We start from the raw sequence: 14348 nt of genomic DNA, 5'->3' as shown, positions 1-14348 counted from the left end.
GATACTAGGCGCGCGGCAAGACATAAACGCAGAACGCACTGTACGTGACTCTTTAAGTACGCCCTTTGTACGTTCTTTGTACGTCCTTTGTAGAGCGCTCCGCCTACTGTCTCGCCGCGCGCCTAGTATCAAATAACAAGTAGGAGGCTTCTTTGCGCCACGCGCTTATTCTGGCACGAATTGGCCGATCTTTATTAATTTATATCTCATTAATTATTGCGAATTTAGCAAAATGATATAAGATTTTTCTCTTCAGTTTAACACGCTCTACCCACGAGAGTTGATCCGCCAATTCGGGGACACCCTGTATATACACATATATATACATATATATATACATATATGTACACATATATATACATATATACACACATATATACACACATATATATACATATATGTACACATATATATACATATATACACACATATATACACATATATATACACATATATATACATATATACACACATCTATACACATATATATACACATATATATACACATATACAGGGTGTCTCAGAATGACCGTATCACCTCTCGAGTGCAGATAGAACGGCTTAAATGACATAGAAAAGTCCTGTACCATTTTGCGATTTTCAGAATAATTATTGAGAAATTAATTTACAAAGTAAATCGGCAAATCCGGCGCTAGTATCAGCCCGCTGCAAAAAAGATGGCGAGAAGGACGGCCTACCACAAAAAAGATGGCAAGAAAGACGGCCCACCGCTAGGCCGGTCGCTAAATAATAATCGTTAATCTATTGTTCTTATCAACGCTTTTCGTCTATGCCCCTGGTAACCGCGAGGCAATGGCGCCTATTTACGCCGCGCGCGCTTAGCGACCGTCCTTAGGGCCGTCTTTCTCGTCATCTTTTTTGCAGCGGCCTGATACTCGCGCCGGATTTGCCGATCTTTGTAAATTAATTTCTCAATAATTATTCCGAAAATCGCAAAATGGTACAGGACTTTTCTATGCCATTTAAGCCGCTCTACCTGCCCTCGAGAGGTGATACGGTCATTCTGCGACACCCTGTATATACACATATATATACACATATATATACACATATATATACACATATATATACACATATATATACGCATATATATACACGTATATATGTTACTTCATAATATATGTTAAAGTGAAAAAAGATCACGCGCAGTTGCAGTTAATAATTTGTAATAAAATATTAATGAATGTATATTTCGTACTTTTGAGATCCACAATTATGGATCTAGCACGAACACGAACCATGATTTGTGGATCTAGCACGGACGCGAACCGCTGGAAAGTCGATCCAGCTACGTAGTTCCACCGGCTCTAAACTCGATCCAGTTAGCGTCACTGTACGGCGGTGAGAATGAGTTCCCTCAAAAACGGCTTCATGGCGCCTCTCAGGCTTCTCTCTGGTAATATAGATCTCACAGATACTAAGTTACTGTGTTAATAAACTTTTTTTTTTATTTAGTGTCGATTTGATAAAAAATAATGGGAAGGAAAGACAAGAACAAAAGAAATAAAATAAGTGGCAATGTGAAAACTGCACTGAAAACTGAGAAGAAACTTAATGCTAGGCAGAAGAAGGAATTAACAGCGCTTGGCGAGGTTAGATTTTTTCCTCCTTTTCGTCATATATAAAAAATATAAAATAAACACAAAAAGTAGTTAATTTTGAGAAAAATACTATAAATTTTAATGAAAATACGTTTATTCGTGCTCTAGTTTATGGTTGCATACATGTGTAAGATTTGAAAAATGTTTAGTTTGAATGTTTAAATATTTGTGATAAAAATATACTTATCCGATGCTTTTTTGTGAAATTAAAATTTTGGAAAGCAAAATTATTGCTCGACATTATAAATCTACTAATTAAACACTGAAAATGACAGCCTTAGGATTAGGAAATTTGTCATATACTAGTGGAAATATAATATCCATTTAAAATTAATACTGGAAGCATAAATATTGAAACAAATTTATTATTTAAATACAACTGGTGGATATTTTAGTTTGCAGATTATTTTTACTAATTTTGAAAATCAGCTATTATAATCATGATAGTAATTTATGTATATTGTTTCATGAAAAGAAGGGAGTAACGGATGATAGACTTTATTTTCTTCATTTCAAGTTTCGTTTTTGTGTTTTTTGAAATAAAGTCTATTACAAAGTCTATACAAATATATGGAGCTTTGCAGCAAAATGACAAAGGTAGAAATATAATGTCACATAATTGGTTATCGAATAAAAAATTTTAAAGTTTTGAAAATTTTTCTAATTGATGTTAATAGTGTGACATTGTCTATGTATGTTACTTGGTAAAAAGCTCCCATAAATCTATAACTTTTCATGTAATGCAACTAGTCACATAAATTATTATTAATATTATAATTTTAATGCATCATTTTAAAAAGTTTGCATATTATTTTCTGTATATTGTATATTTATATATCTCTCTTTAATATGATAGATATCCTACTACATATTCTTCGTATATTTATATCTACTCTTATGATAAATTTCCTAATTTTAAAAATGTCATTTGTTCTTAGCTTAATTATTCTTTCTGTAATGTTGAACTATAATTTTTTTCGAGTAATATAAATATTTGTTTTTAAAATAATAGATTAATAAACAGGTTACATATATTAATAGATTAATAGATAGATTACATGCATTATAGATATATTAATTAAATATATTTTTATCAGAATTAAAAATGTATGTATACTTTATCAAAATTTATATGGAGTACATAAAATTAAATATTTACTGAGACATTAAAGTTTTTTTTTTATAATATTTTTTTAAAACAAACTTTTACATCATAATAATCTTCCACTTTGTCAAAAAAATCTATTATGCAATAAAGTTAAGATAGAAATTGACATAAATTGGTACACAAAAGTGTTTGTACAATAACTGTATTGTGTAAAAATATAAATATAATAAAAAATGTATATAATAATAAGTTATTCTGTTTGCATTAATTATTAAATTTTATATATAATATATATATATATAAATATATATACATATATATGCGTACTTTTCGAGTTATAAAGCTCGAAAGTTGTAGATAATATTTTGATAAAAATATAAAATATCTCGTAAAATATTCACTTTCCGATTATCTTACCCTAATACTTTTATGCACAGAATAATGAGACAAATCAATTGACGTAATTAAAACACATAATTATGTTAAAGTAAAAATGTGTAACTGCTAGTTAAGATGTGCGAGTCCAGGAAAAAAGTTTTTCTTTTATTCCTTTGTGATCTTTTTCTCATTCCACAATTAACGAATAAGTTGGACCCAGTGTTATATGTAACGTATAGATTTTCAATACTGGCAGTGAATATTGGAATATCTTTAATAACGGCAAAAAAATAACAAAAAAGTAACGAATCGTTACTTTCTTAGTAACGGTAACGCGTTACTTTTTAGAATTAGTAATGAGTAACGGTAACGAGTTACTTTTTACAAAAAGTAACGGTAACGGTTACACCTCTGTGAAGCTGGCCCCTCAAAATTCATTGTACCGCAATGAGCAAAAAAATTCTTAAAGCTGAAACTTTGTTCCATCAATTGATATAATTGTCAACTTTTTTTAACAAACATGTAAACATGCTATAAATGGATGAAAATAACATAAAAATTATCAATATTTCCTTTTTTATTTTGACTCAGAAAACAATTCTGTGGAACAACAACAAAAATTGGTCCTTCACGTTTTTTAATACTTTAAAGTACACTGAATTCGACAAAAAAATTGAATAAGATTTTTTCATGGTGGCCACTATGTTTATATGGGGCAAAATGTACAAGAAATTGTTAAATTGCTTAATTTCAATAAGAAGAAATGAAAAATAAAGTTAATTAACATTAAAAAATTGATTTTCAGTACACTGACACTACATTAACTTTTACTAATTGTGTCAGCAAGAGAAAAAGAAACACTTTTTAACTTTTTTTCTCTACTTTTATATAATCTTCAAACGATTAACCAAGGTCAAATCAATGATACCATCTTATATTCCCCTCGAAATCATACAACTTTTGTCTGAAACATTTTTTTCCAAAAATATTTTATTTTCAAGATAATGGACTTATATTTTATTCATTCGTAGGAGGATATAGAAAAAGTCGTTGCTGAAATTGAAAAAGAGGAAGCTCGCAGACAACGCGTGAAAGAAATGATAGTAAGTGCTCCGTCTAGACGAGTCAACTTCTCCTTGACGGCACATCCCTTTAAGGACGAACTTATTATGCTTGGCGGTGAATTTCATGATGGTCGACAGGTATATATTATATTTAAAAAAATAGATAAACCTGGATATTAGAAGCGATCTTAAAAGATTAGCTTTAAAATTCGTCAACACATTACATGCGATAAGAAGTAATTTTACGTTTTGGTCTCTAACGTAACCAATGCATTTATAGTTTATCCGTAAGAATGAAAAATTGTTTGGCTAGCGCGTATATACACTTCTTATCATGTGTACTGTGTTGACGCATTCGGTATCCAAAAGTCCTGAGTTAAAAATTTTCTAACTCCGACAATCAAACGGCATCTTCAAATGACTCCATGATCGAAAATATATAAGTTAGAGAGAAAGAGAGAGAGAGAGAGAGAGAGGGGGGGGATGGGAAAGCAAAAATTAGTTTAGGTTAGATTAGAATTTTTTTTTTTTTGAGAAATAGAGCAAAGGGCGAAACTCCCCTTTGCAAAGTATTTATTTAAATACTTAAATATACAACTAATATCGACTTTGCTCGGAAAAGTTCAAATTATCGCAATTAATACTTTTAATACTTCTTTTTTTTCATACATTTTAATTGTTAAAGGGATCCTAAACCTTCCTATATTATCGATATTTTTATTATACCAAAATGTTTTTATTGGTTGCATAGAATGATAAACTCTTTTCCACGATAAAAGTATACACCAGAACTTTTTCGGAACTTATACGATTTTATGTTAATAAAGAAAAAAGTTAAGAAATTTCAATTTTTTATCACCTTCCAGAGCCAAATTGTAACAATTGCTTGATACAAACAGTTTGTATCAACAAAATGAGATAAGTTCCAAATATTAATTGCATGAAGGAATATTAGTGAACTTTTAGATATGAGCTTAGAAATCTAGATAAAAAACATTTTGTTAAAAAAAATGTGCAGCAAAATGTTTTTACTAGACTTCTAAATTCATTTCTAAAAGTTCACAAATATTCCTTCATGCAATTCTTACAGTGGGAACCTATATTTTATTTTATGTATATAAATTGCAACTTTTATATGTATTAAGTAAATATATTGTCATTAGGTTAGATTTTAGTCGGTAATATAGAGCAGATTTAGGATCCTCTTAATGACTTTTTAACAAACAACAAGTGACTACAATGTAATGTTTATTTATAATTTTGTAATAAACAACAACACTAGCAACTATTAAAATTTTTTAAAATGATTTTTTTAATAGAATCATGACCTTAATCACATGCTTTAGTTATTAAATTTATAATTAATTTTTAATATTCAGTTTTACTAAAAAATTAATGAAATACTTTTTTTTGTATTTTTTGACAAAAAATTCGATAATATGACTAAAAAATCTGACAATAAAAAAGAAATTATCTATTTAATAAAATAAAATAAAAGTAATACATTTTTCTTTTTTTTTAGACCACTGTATATGGCGATATGTTCTTCTATAATATAAATAAGGGAGAATGGACAGTGATAAAAGCACCTGGAGCACCGCCACCGCGATGCGGTCATCAAACGGTAGCTACGACTGCAAATGGCAGTGGCGAATTATGGGTATTTGGTGGTGAATTCACAAGTCCAAGCGAATCGCAGTTCTATCATTACCGTGATTTGTGGGTATTTCGATTCGCCGAAAAAAAATGGGAAAAGATCACGTATGTATAAAAAAATGGAAAAAGAAAAAATAACATATAATTACACCAGTTTATTAAAAAAAAGTGTTAAAAAGTCGTCGATTATGCCTCCAACCGGCACGTAAATTCGCATAGTTTCTTATAGTTTTTTGGGCGTAGAATCACGTAACATTTATTTGCTGTTAAAATGTGGGGAAAATCTACCAAAAGCTTAAAAAGTCCATAAAATATCATGTTTCTGAGTGTATCATTTAGTGATCGATGATTTGGTGACTGAAAGTGAAATATGTTTTTTTTATATAAATATATATTGTAAAAAATTCATATTTCACTTTCAGTCACCAAATCATCGATCACCAAATGATGACACCTAGAGACATGATATTTTATGGACTTTTTAAGCTTTTAGCACATTTTCACCATATTTTAACAGCAAATAAATGTTACGTGATTCTACGTCTAAAAACCTACAAGAAACCATGCGAATTTTATTGGCCGGCTGGGAACAAAAATCGACGACTTTTTAACATACCCCTTTATTATTTGATACTAAACAAGGTATTCCTTATAGATTTTTGGATGCTGGAAATCAGATTTTACTAAATTTATATTTTTTTATATGTACATAGGGTGTCTTATTTTAATTATCCTACCTTGAATCGGAACAAATTCATTTTCAAAAAAAATTATTTCTGACAAAAATTTTATGATCTAAAAGAAGGATGGTAAATCAAATTTGGAAAAAATAGTTTTTTTCCAAGGTCCACCATTTTTTTAAATTATAGTTTAAAGGCTTTTATAACATGACTAAAAAATAAAACATTGAAATAACAAAAACGCATTTTTATAAGGGATGAACAATACTCACTTCTGATCAGAATTTCAAAATAACATTGACCTTTTTTATAAAAGAATTTAAAATATCGCAAAAAAGTCATTTTTTGCATATTAAACCTCATTTATTTTGGAAATATGACATGCCAATATTTGGTTTACATCATTTTCAGCACTCAAAAATCTATAAGAAACATTTTGTCTGGTTTAAAATTATTTTTAACTATAAACTATTGTTATTCTTACTTATGAAAAATTATGCTTGTTTCTTAAAAATTTTAAATGACGAAATTTTTTAATGGGAAATATTTTAAGAAAGATATTCTAAAAAGGAAGATGCGAGGTTTCATTTGCCTATATTTCCAATTGGCAACTGTTTTGTTTGTACACAACATTTCACCGACAGCTTCAAAAGGTGACATTTACAATTGCTTACATCCCAATTGCCTACACGCATAATTGTGTACATGAAAAAAATGAAAATATCAAAGTACGATTACACACATGCACATTGCACACAAGACATTATTGCGCACATACACATTGCACATATGATATTATTATACACATAAAATAAATTGTATTAACACTTTGCACACATGATATTATTGTACACATACATATTGCACACATGTATATTGCACATATGACATTACATACATACACATTGCACATATAAGAATCTATAAGTTTGTGACTTTCCATGCAAAGCAATGTTTATTTCATATTGTTTCTTCAAATACAAGGTTTATAATTATACATTTACATGGATTTTACATAGATTTACGATTTTCTACGAAAGGAGAGATCTATAATTATTTCCACATAAGTGTGCGACTCTTAGTACGACACGATGTCCAACTCATATCATCTCGTGCTTCAGACACGTCTATAATTATTAGAGTCTACATGGGTTTGCGAATTTTCGCGCGAAGCAAGGTTTAACTTATATTGCTCCGTGCTTAAGACGTGTAAGGTATATTATTATGCGGTTTATTATGGGTTTACGACTTTCAGTGCGAAGTCTAACTCATATCACTTTGTACTTCAGATGCAAAACAAAATCCATAATATTATACACTTCGCGAGATATGTCCATATTGTTTGCTGCTTTGGATGTGAAACGAGGTATATATTATAATTAGGTGTATGTGTACAATAATGCCATTTGTTCACTCGTACTTTTGTATTTTCAACTTTTTATAATGCGTATAAGCAATCGGGATGCAGGCAATTGCGAATGTCGGCAATCGAAGTTGTCTGCAAAATATTGTGCGCAAATCAAAATGGAATATTTTTGGTAAAACTTTAGATTGGATCCAGTTCCGATCTTGATAACCTTGACATATGTTGTCAAGGTCATTGTCCTGAGTAACGTTCAAAAGGTTTTAACCGTCGCTCATTGTTTATTAAAAAACTATAAACAAAAAAGTTTTAGTTTACATATATATATATCTTATACGTATCTTTCACATATTACATGTACTGAAAACCTATGTGGAACTGTATAATGATCCAACAGAATAATGGAAAATGATTATTTGTAAATATAAGGTAAAAATTAAGAAAGAAAAAAAATTTCTCAATATGTTTTTTAGACATGAATTAAGATTTTGTAGAATTTTATTTTGTTAACTGTCGATACAATTAATAGTACAACAACCTGTTCTGATCAGAACTCGAGTTATCTTCCCTCAAAAGAATTTCAAGTTTATAAGAAATATCACGAACATAGAATAAGTAAGATTTCAGTAAAAGGTAAACAAACACGACTTACTATTCTCAGCGATATAATATAATAATATAATACGAAAGCACGGACACACGATGTCCGAAAAATTATATACTGTTTATTATATATTTTTTGTTAATAACTTTTTATTAAAAATGAGCACCTACTAAAACCTTCAGAGCCTTACTCAGGGTGACCTTGATAATATATGTCAAAGTTATTGAAATCGAAAGGTAGTCCCTTAAGGTAAATAATTACCTAACTATAATTTTTTTCCTGTATATTAACGAACTCAAAGCTAATATAATGTAATATAAAATTACAATTTCACGCGAGATGAAAATAAATAAATAAATAATATATATTGAAGTTATATTTTATTTATTTATTTTATTTTGAAAATCATCAGGTTTCCTTGACTCACCCTACATATGTGACAAAACATAACAGAAGTTGATTATAATGACATTGACGTTTCTTAAATGATAATATTTTGCCCGATCAGACTTTATTTATAAGACATGCAAAGCAAAGAGTATAAACTTTTTGTTGTGTAATTTAAACCCAAGCTTAGTTATAAGATAATCCTATTTAGAACTTAATTAGTTCAGTATGATTGAAATAATCTCTTAATTGAGCAGCTCTTATATAGACACATTGTCCGCTACACTGTTTATTGCACGTGACTTGATGTTGAACATTATCGTATCTTTGAATTTATTCTTTTATGTTTATTCTTTCTTGAAACAAAATAACTTTTATCTAAAACATTTTTCACAAAAATGCTTTATTTTTAAAGTATTAAACAAAATAGATTAAAGGACCACTTTGTATATATTCATCATTATAGAGCTGCAAACAGTCCGTCAGCTAGAAGTGGACATAGGATGATACATGTAAAGAAGCAGTTGATAGTATTTGGTGGATTCTACGATAATCTACGACACGATTATAAATACTTCAATGATGTACATATTTTCGATCTGGAAACTTACACGTGGCAGAAAATTGAGCCCATTGGTAAACAAATGAACAAATAATCTATCGAATATATTTTTGAAAAATAAAAATGATTGTTACGTGAAATTATTTTTCTAAATTTGATTTAATTCAATTTGAAGAAAAATTGGAAAATATTTTTTTCATGTAACAATCATTTTTAAATGATAAAATATCAAGTAAGTCGCTTAATTTTTGACCATCTTAAACTACAATCTCATAAACTTTTATTGTATAAAAATATTTAAAACAAAAGTCACATAATATTAAGGGGAACGTAGAATACAATCAATTTTTTGTTATCTTGCTTTTTTCTTGAAATATAAAAGTCATCTTGAATTTTTTTAAATAGAATATTCAACATTTCATTCTGAAACTCAAAGGAACATCGAATGTTTAATATAAAATATTAAAGGGATCTTGAAGCTGTTCCATATTATCGACCAAAATCTGACCTTACATAACAATATATTTGCTTAATATAAAAGTTACAATTTATACACATAAAATAAAATAAGTTTCCGCTCTAATTGCATGAAAGAATATTTGTGAACTTTTAGAAATAAGTTTAGAAGCCTAGATAAAAAACATTTTGTTGCAGAAAATGTCGTGCAGCAACAATATTTTTATTTTATGTGTATAAATTGTAACTTTTACATCCTCTTAAGGTATGCAATTAAAAATTAATAATGATTCAAATATTTCTAAAATAATTTTTAATGTAAATATTGGTTAAAATATTGTTTATTATTTATAATCAATTCAAATGTATAATTGATTAATAATTAAGACTGAAGATATATGTTGAAATATTTCTGCACTTGTAATATTATTTTTTAGAAAAGGTAAAAAATACTTTGCGCACTTGTTAAAAAAATGTAAAAAGAAAATATTGCTTTAATGTTTATTTTTCCTATTTAAAAAGTTATAAACTTTGTACAAAGTATTTGTTTATTATATATTTTATTAATTTTCTAATTTTCCTACAAAGATACTAACATAAAAAATTTGTATCAAAAAATAAGAACTATTACCCGGTAAAAAATTTCTCATATATAATTATATATAACAATATAAAAGTATATAGAAATATATAAAATTCTGTAAAAGTTATGAATATAGTTATGTGTACAGTATGCATAATTTTGTATTATCGTTGACTGACATCTAGCCAACATTAATATAAAATTATATATAATTATATAATAAGTCAAATATTATTATATATAATTATACATAACTTATTCAAAATTTTATATATAAAAACAGATAAACAGACTTATACCGGACTTCCCTCGGGATTGCCGGGGTGTTTTTTAGGTACACCAACCCCTTTTATCCTTCTCTACACCTCCTTCCAAAAACCCTTTCCGTTCCCTCTAGCATATGACCGCAGAGAGCGTCTTATCTGCAGTCATAGGGGACCTACTGTTTTATGTAGGTTCCAAACGGCCTAGATAGAGGGAGTTCTTTTTGCGGCAAGATATACTCTCGGTGGTTTTGCCATTGCCTTCCGAGAGGTGGCGATTAAATAACATTGAATAAAAATTCGATGGTTCTGTTCGGATTTGAATCCGAGATCTTAGGCATAGTGAGCAGACGCTCAACTCACTGCGCCAGAACCGCACACAAAATTTTAAATATTTCTATATAATTTTATATGGTCATATATCATATATGATTATACATAACAAATTTTTTACCGGGTATGCACTATAAAATTTAATTCTTTTATTACTGTAGTTTAGTATTAAAGTTGTTATATTTAGAAAACATTATGTGTTTTACTTGAATATTTGTATATATATTTGTATATATATTTGTATATATGTATATACGTATATAATATATATATATATATATATATATATATATATATATATGTGTGTGTGTATACAATTATATGTATACATATATATGTATATATATATATATATATGTGTGTGTGTATATATATATATATATATATATATATATATACACATAACGTAGTATTTTTTATTCAATGTTTAATATTCTTTTTTGGAATTAAGTGTTGAATTTTCCATTTAAAAAATCGGAGTTATATTTATATTTTTAAATAAAGCAAGATAGCAGAAAATTGATTACTATATTATAAAATTCCTTGATAACTTTTGTTTGAAACATTTTTAATACCTGCTTTACAAATAATTTAAGGTGAAGTTAAGTGACTCATCTGTTGTAAACATTCGAGAAGGTTCCGATTGTCTACATTCCCGATTGCCAACCGCTTCGTTTACGCACAACATTTTGCCAACAGCTTCGATTGCCTATACGCATTATTGCACACATGAAAAAAAATAAAAATATACAAAAGTGGGATTGCACACATGACATTATTGCGCATATACGCATTACACACATACATTTAACACGCATGACATTATTGCACACATGCACAGTGCACACATGATATTATTGCATACATACACATTGCAGTATAAATATCTATAAGTTTGCGATTTTCCATGTGAAACAAGATTTATCTCATATCTCGTGCTTCGAACACATAACGAAGTTTATAATTATACGTTTACTTAGGTTTATGACTTTCTGTGAAAAACGAGGTGTATAATTATATGCATGGTGGAAAAAATACATTCTTTCCTACCATGATTATATGTTTCTACATGAGTTTGTGACTCTTAGTGTCAAGCGAAGTCCAAACCATATCGCCTGATTCTTTAGATGCAAAATGAGGTCATAATTATGGAATTGCACATGGATTTGCAACTTTCAGCGCGAAGCGAAGTTCAAACTATATCGTCTCGTGCTTCGGATGCGTAACAAAATCTGTTGGCAATCGGGAATATAAGAAAACGAGACCTCCCCTCATTCAACTAAACATTCAAATATATTTTTTATCAAATATTTTAGCGTATATTTTAAGAATATAAAATTTGTATTAAAAACTATTAATTTTTTTCGAATATTTATTTAAATATTTTTACGAAAAATTTTAGCACATTTTTCCAAATTTATAAAATTTTTATCTCGACAATATCAATCAAACTTTTATTCAAGTATATGAATATGTAAATTTTTATAAAGTATTTTATTAAGAATTTCTCGCACACCATACAATTATTCAGTTAAGAGAGAGCCTAGTGTAACAGATCAGAAAAGTCTTTTTTTTACATAATTAACATTTTAACAGGTCAAGAATATGTCCCTGAAGTTTTAGAATAAAATTCAAAAAATTAACATCGCTAGAGATCGTTTTAATCCCTTAGCAATTTGACAAGAAAAATGCTCGTAGATCAAAAATGCTTTTAACAAAAGAGTTAATCAAATTATTAAAAAAGATATTTTTGTGGGTTTTTGAGTTGCTAAATCTGAATTTGAGACCAAAATTCAAAATGATGGATCCAGTATGGTGGACCGAAAATTCAACAAAATATGAACAATTAGAATGAAATACTAGATTTTTATATTTTTTTCTTATATCTATCAATTAATATCAACATCAGCGTTTTTATTGAAATTATAGATTTATATTTTGAATATAAAAATTTATGTAAATTATAAATCAATTTTGATGCAAATTGAACGATTTTTTAAATTTCCGATCTGTTATATTAAATCCGCCATTTTAAATTTCGCAATTTTGATTTCAGATTTAAATTCAGACTACAAAAACATAAAGATATATTGTAGCATCCCGTTCTAGATAAATAGACTCTATATTGTTCTTCTTAAGGTTATAATAGACTACCGTTTCCTATTAGATAAATACAAAAAAATAGAAATAACAACATACAAAAATGATATACAAAAGCTCAGTGAAACAAAATAAAAAAATCACAAACAGAAAATTAAAATACAATAAAATATATATTAAATAAAAACAAAAAAAATAAAAAATGTATCATAAATGCATCATAACATAAATCAACATAAATATCTTAACCAATCCTAAACTTAAAAGTAATAAAACTTACAACTATCTTCCGTTTGCTCGCCATCATACCATCTTTATATTACATTAACCTTTTCCTTATCGCGTACGTGTTCGCGAGTAAGCTTTCTCTGTACTGCAGACTCCAGAATTAAAGTTAATAATTCAATTTAAATAGAAACAATGAAACAATAAAACTTTAATAAGAATCATCGATTATAATTAACAGACAACTAATAATATAATTTTGTATGATACACTTGTATGACACTTTAAAACAAGGGTGATGTTCGTTACGTGGATGCTAGGTATAGTCGGTGCTGGTATCCACAGCTTATTACGTAGATGCTGATTATAGTCGTTCGGTGTTGGTATTGAAAGGATTAACTAAACCTAATTTAAAACTAACTTTACAACAAATTTTCCCACTTATTCTATCTTATTACTCTAATTTATTCTACTTTATTCTAAAGTCTAGTGATTGACAGAATATTCTGCACAATCTCACTGCAGGGAACTTTCGCTTTCTTAAGAGTTCCTCCTCCTTTTTTCCTTATCTTTCCTTCCTTCCCTCTTCCCCTCCCTCCCTCCTTTTCTCTTACTCCTTTTCCTGCTTCTACCTTTCTCTACTCCTCTCTTTCTTTTTCCCCTCCTTTCATCTCTTCCTTAAATACTTCCTCTCCTTTATCCTTTCTAGAAACACTATAATAAAAGACTGAACACAAGTTCCCATATCCGCCATTTTTTATTGAAATCCTATGAGAGAGAAAGCAATATATACTATTCACTTTATTGTCTTTATTTCACTGTAACCTATAATGGCTGCGTTCCGATATTCATTGACAGTACAGAAAATCTATTATAAGAAATGGTAAATCTTTTATATTTATTTTTTCATTATTATTTTTTCCTCTCCTCCGAAGTTACTCCAATTTCGATAAACGTATCCGGA

General features: G+C 28.4%; 1 protein-coding gene across 2 annotated transcripts in view; it reads left to right on the top strand.

The window, feature by feature from the left end:
• The first annotated feature begins 1201 nt into the window (after positions 1-1201).
• LOC140667302 (kelch domain-containing protein 4) overlaps positions 1202-14348 on the top strand; it is a 39789-nt gene continuing 26642 nt past the window's right edge. Inside the window, exons 1-5 of one of the 2 annotated variants that reach the window (XM_072895101.1) lie at positions 1202-1417; positions 1477-1613; positions 4140-4310; positions 5695-5933; positions 9329-9498. In XM_072895101.1, the coding sequence (XP_072751202.1) occupies positions 1497-1613; positions 4140-4310; positions 5695-5933; positions 9329-9498 (697 nt within the window). In that variant the 5' untranslated portion in view covers positions 1202-1417; positions 1477-1496. Of the gene's footprint in view, positions 1614-4139; positions 4311-5694; positions 5934-9328; positions 9499-14348 lie in introns of both variants that reach the window. The other variant, XM_072895100.1, reaches the window with a different exon arrangement.

Source organism: Anoplolepis gracilipes, chromosome 6 (assembly GCF_047496725.1).
Source record: "Anoplolepis gracilipes chromosome 6, ASM4749672v1, whole genome shotgun sequence".
NCBI classification, from domain to species: Eukaryota; Metazoa; Arthropoda; class Insecta; order Hymenoptera; family Formicidae; genus Anoplolepis; species Anoplolepis gracilipes.
This window is presented reverse-complemented; position numbering and strand designations above follow the sequence as displayed.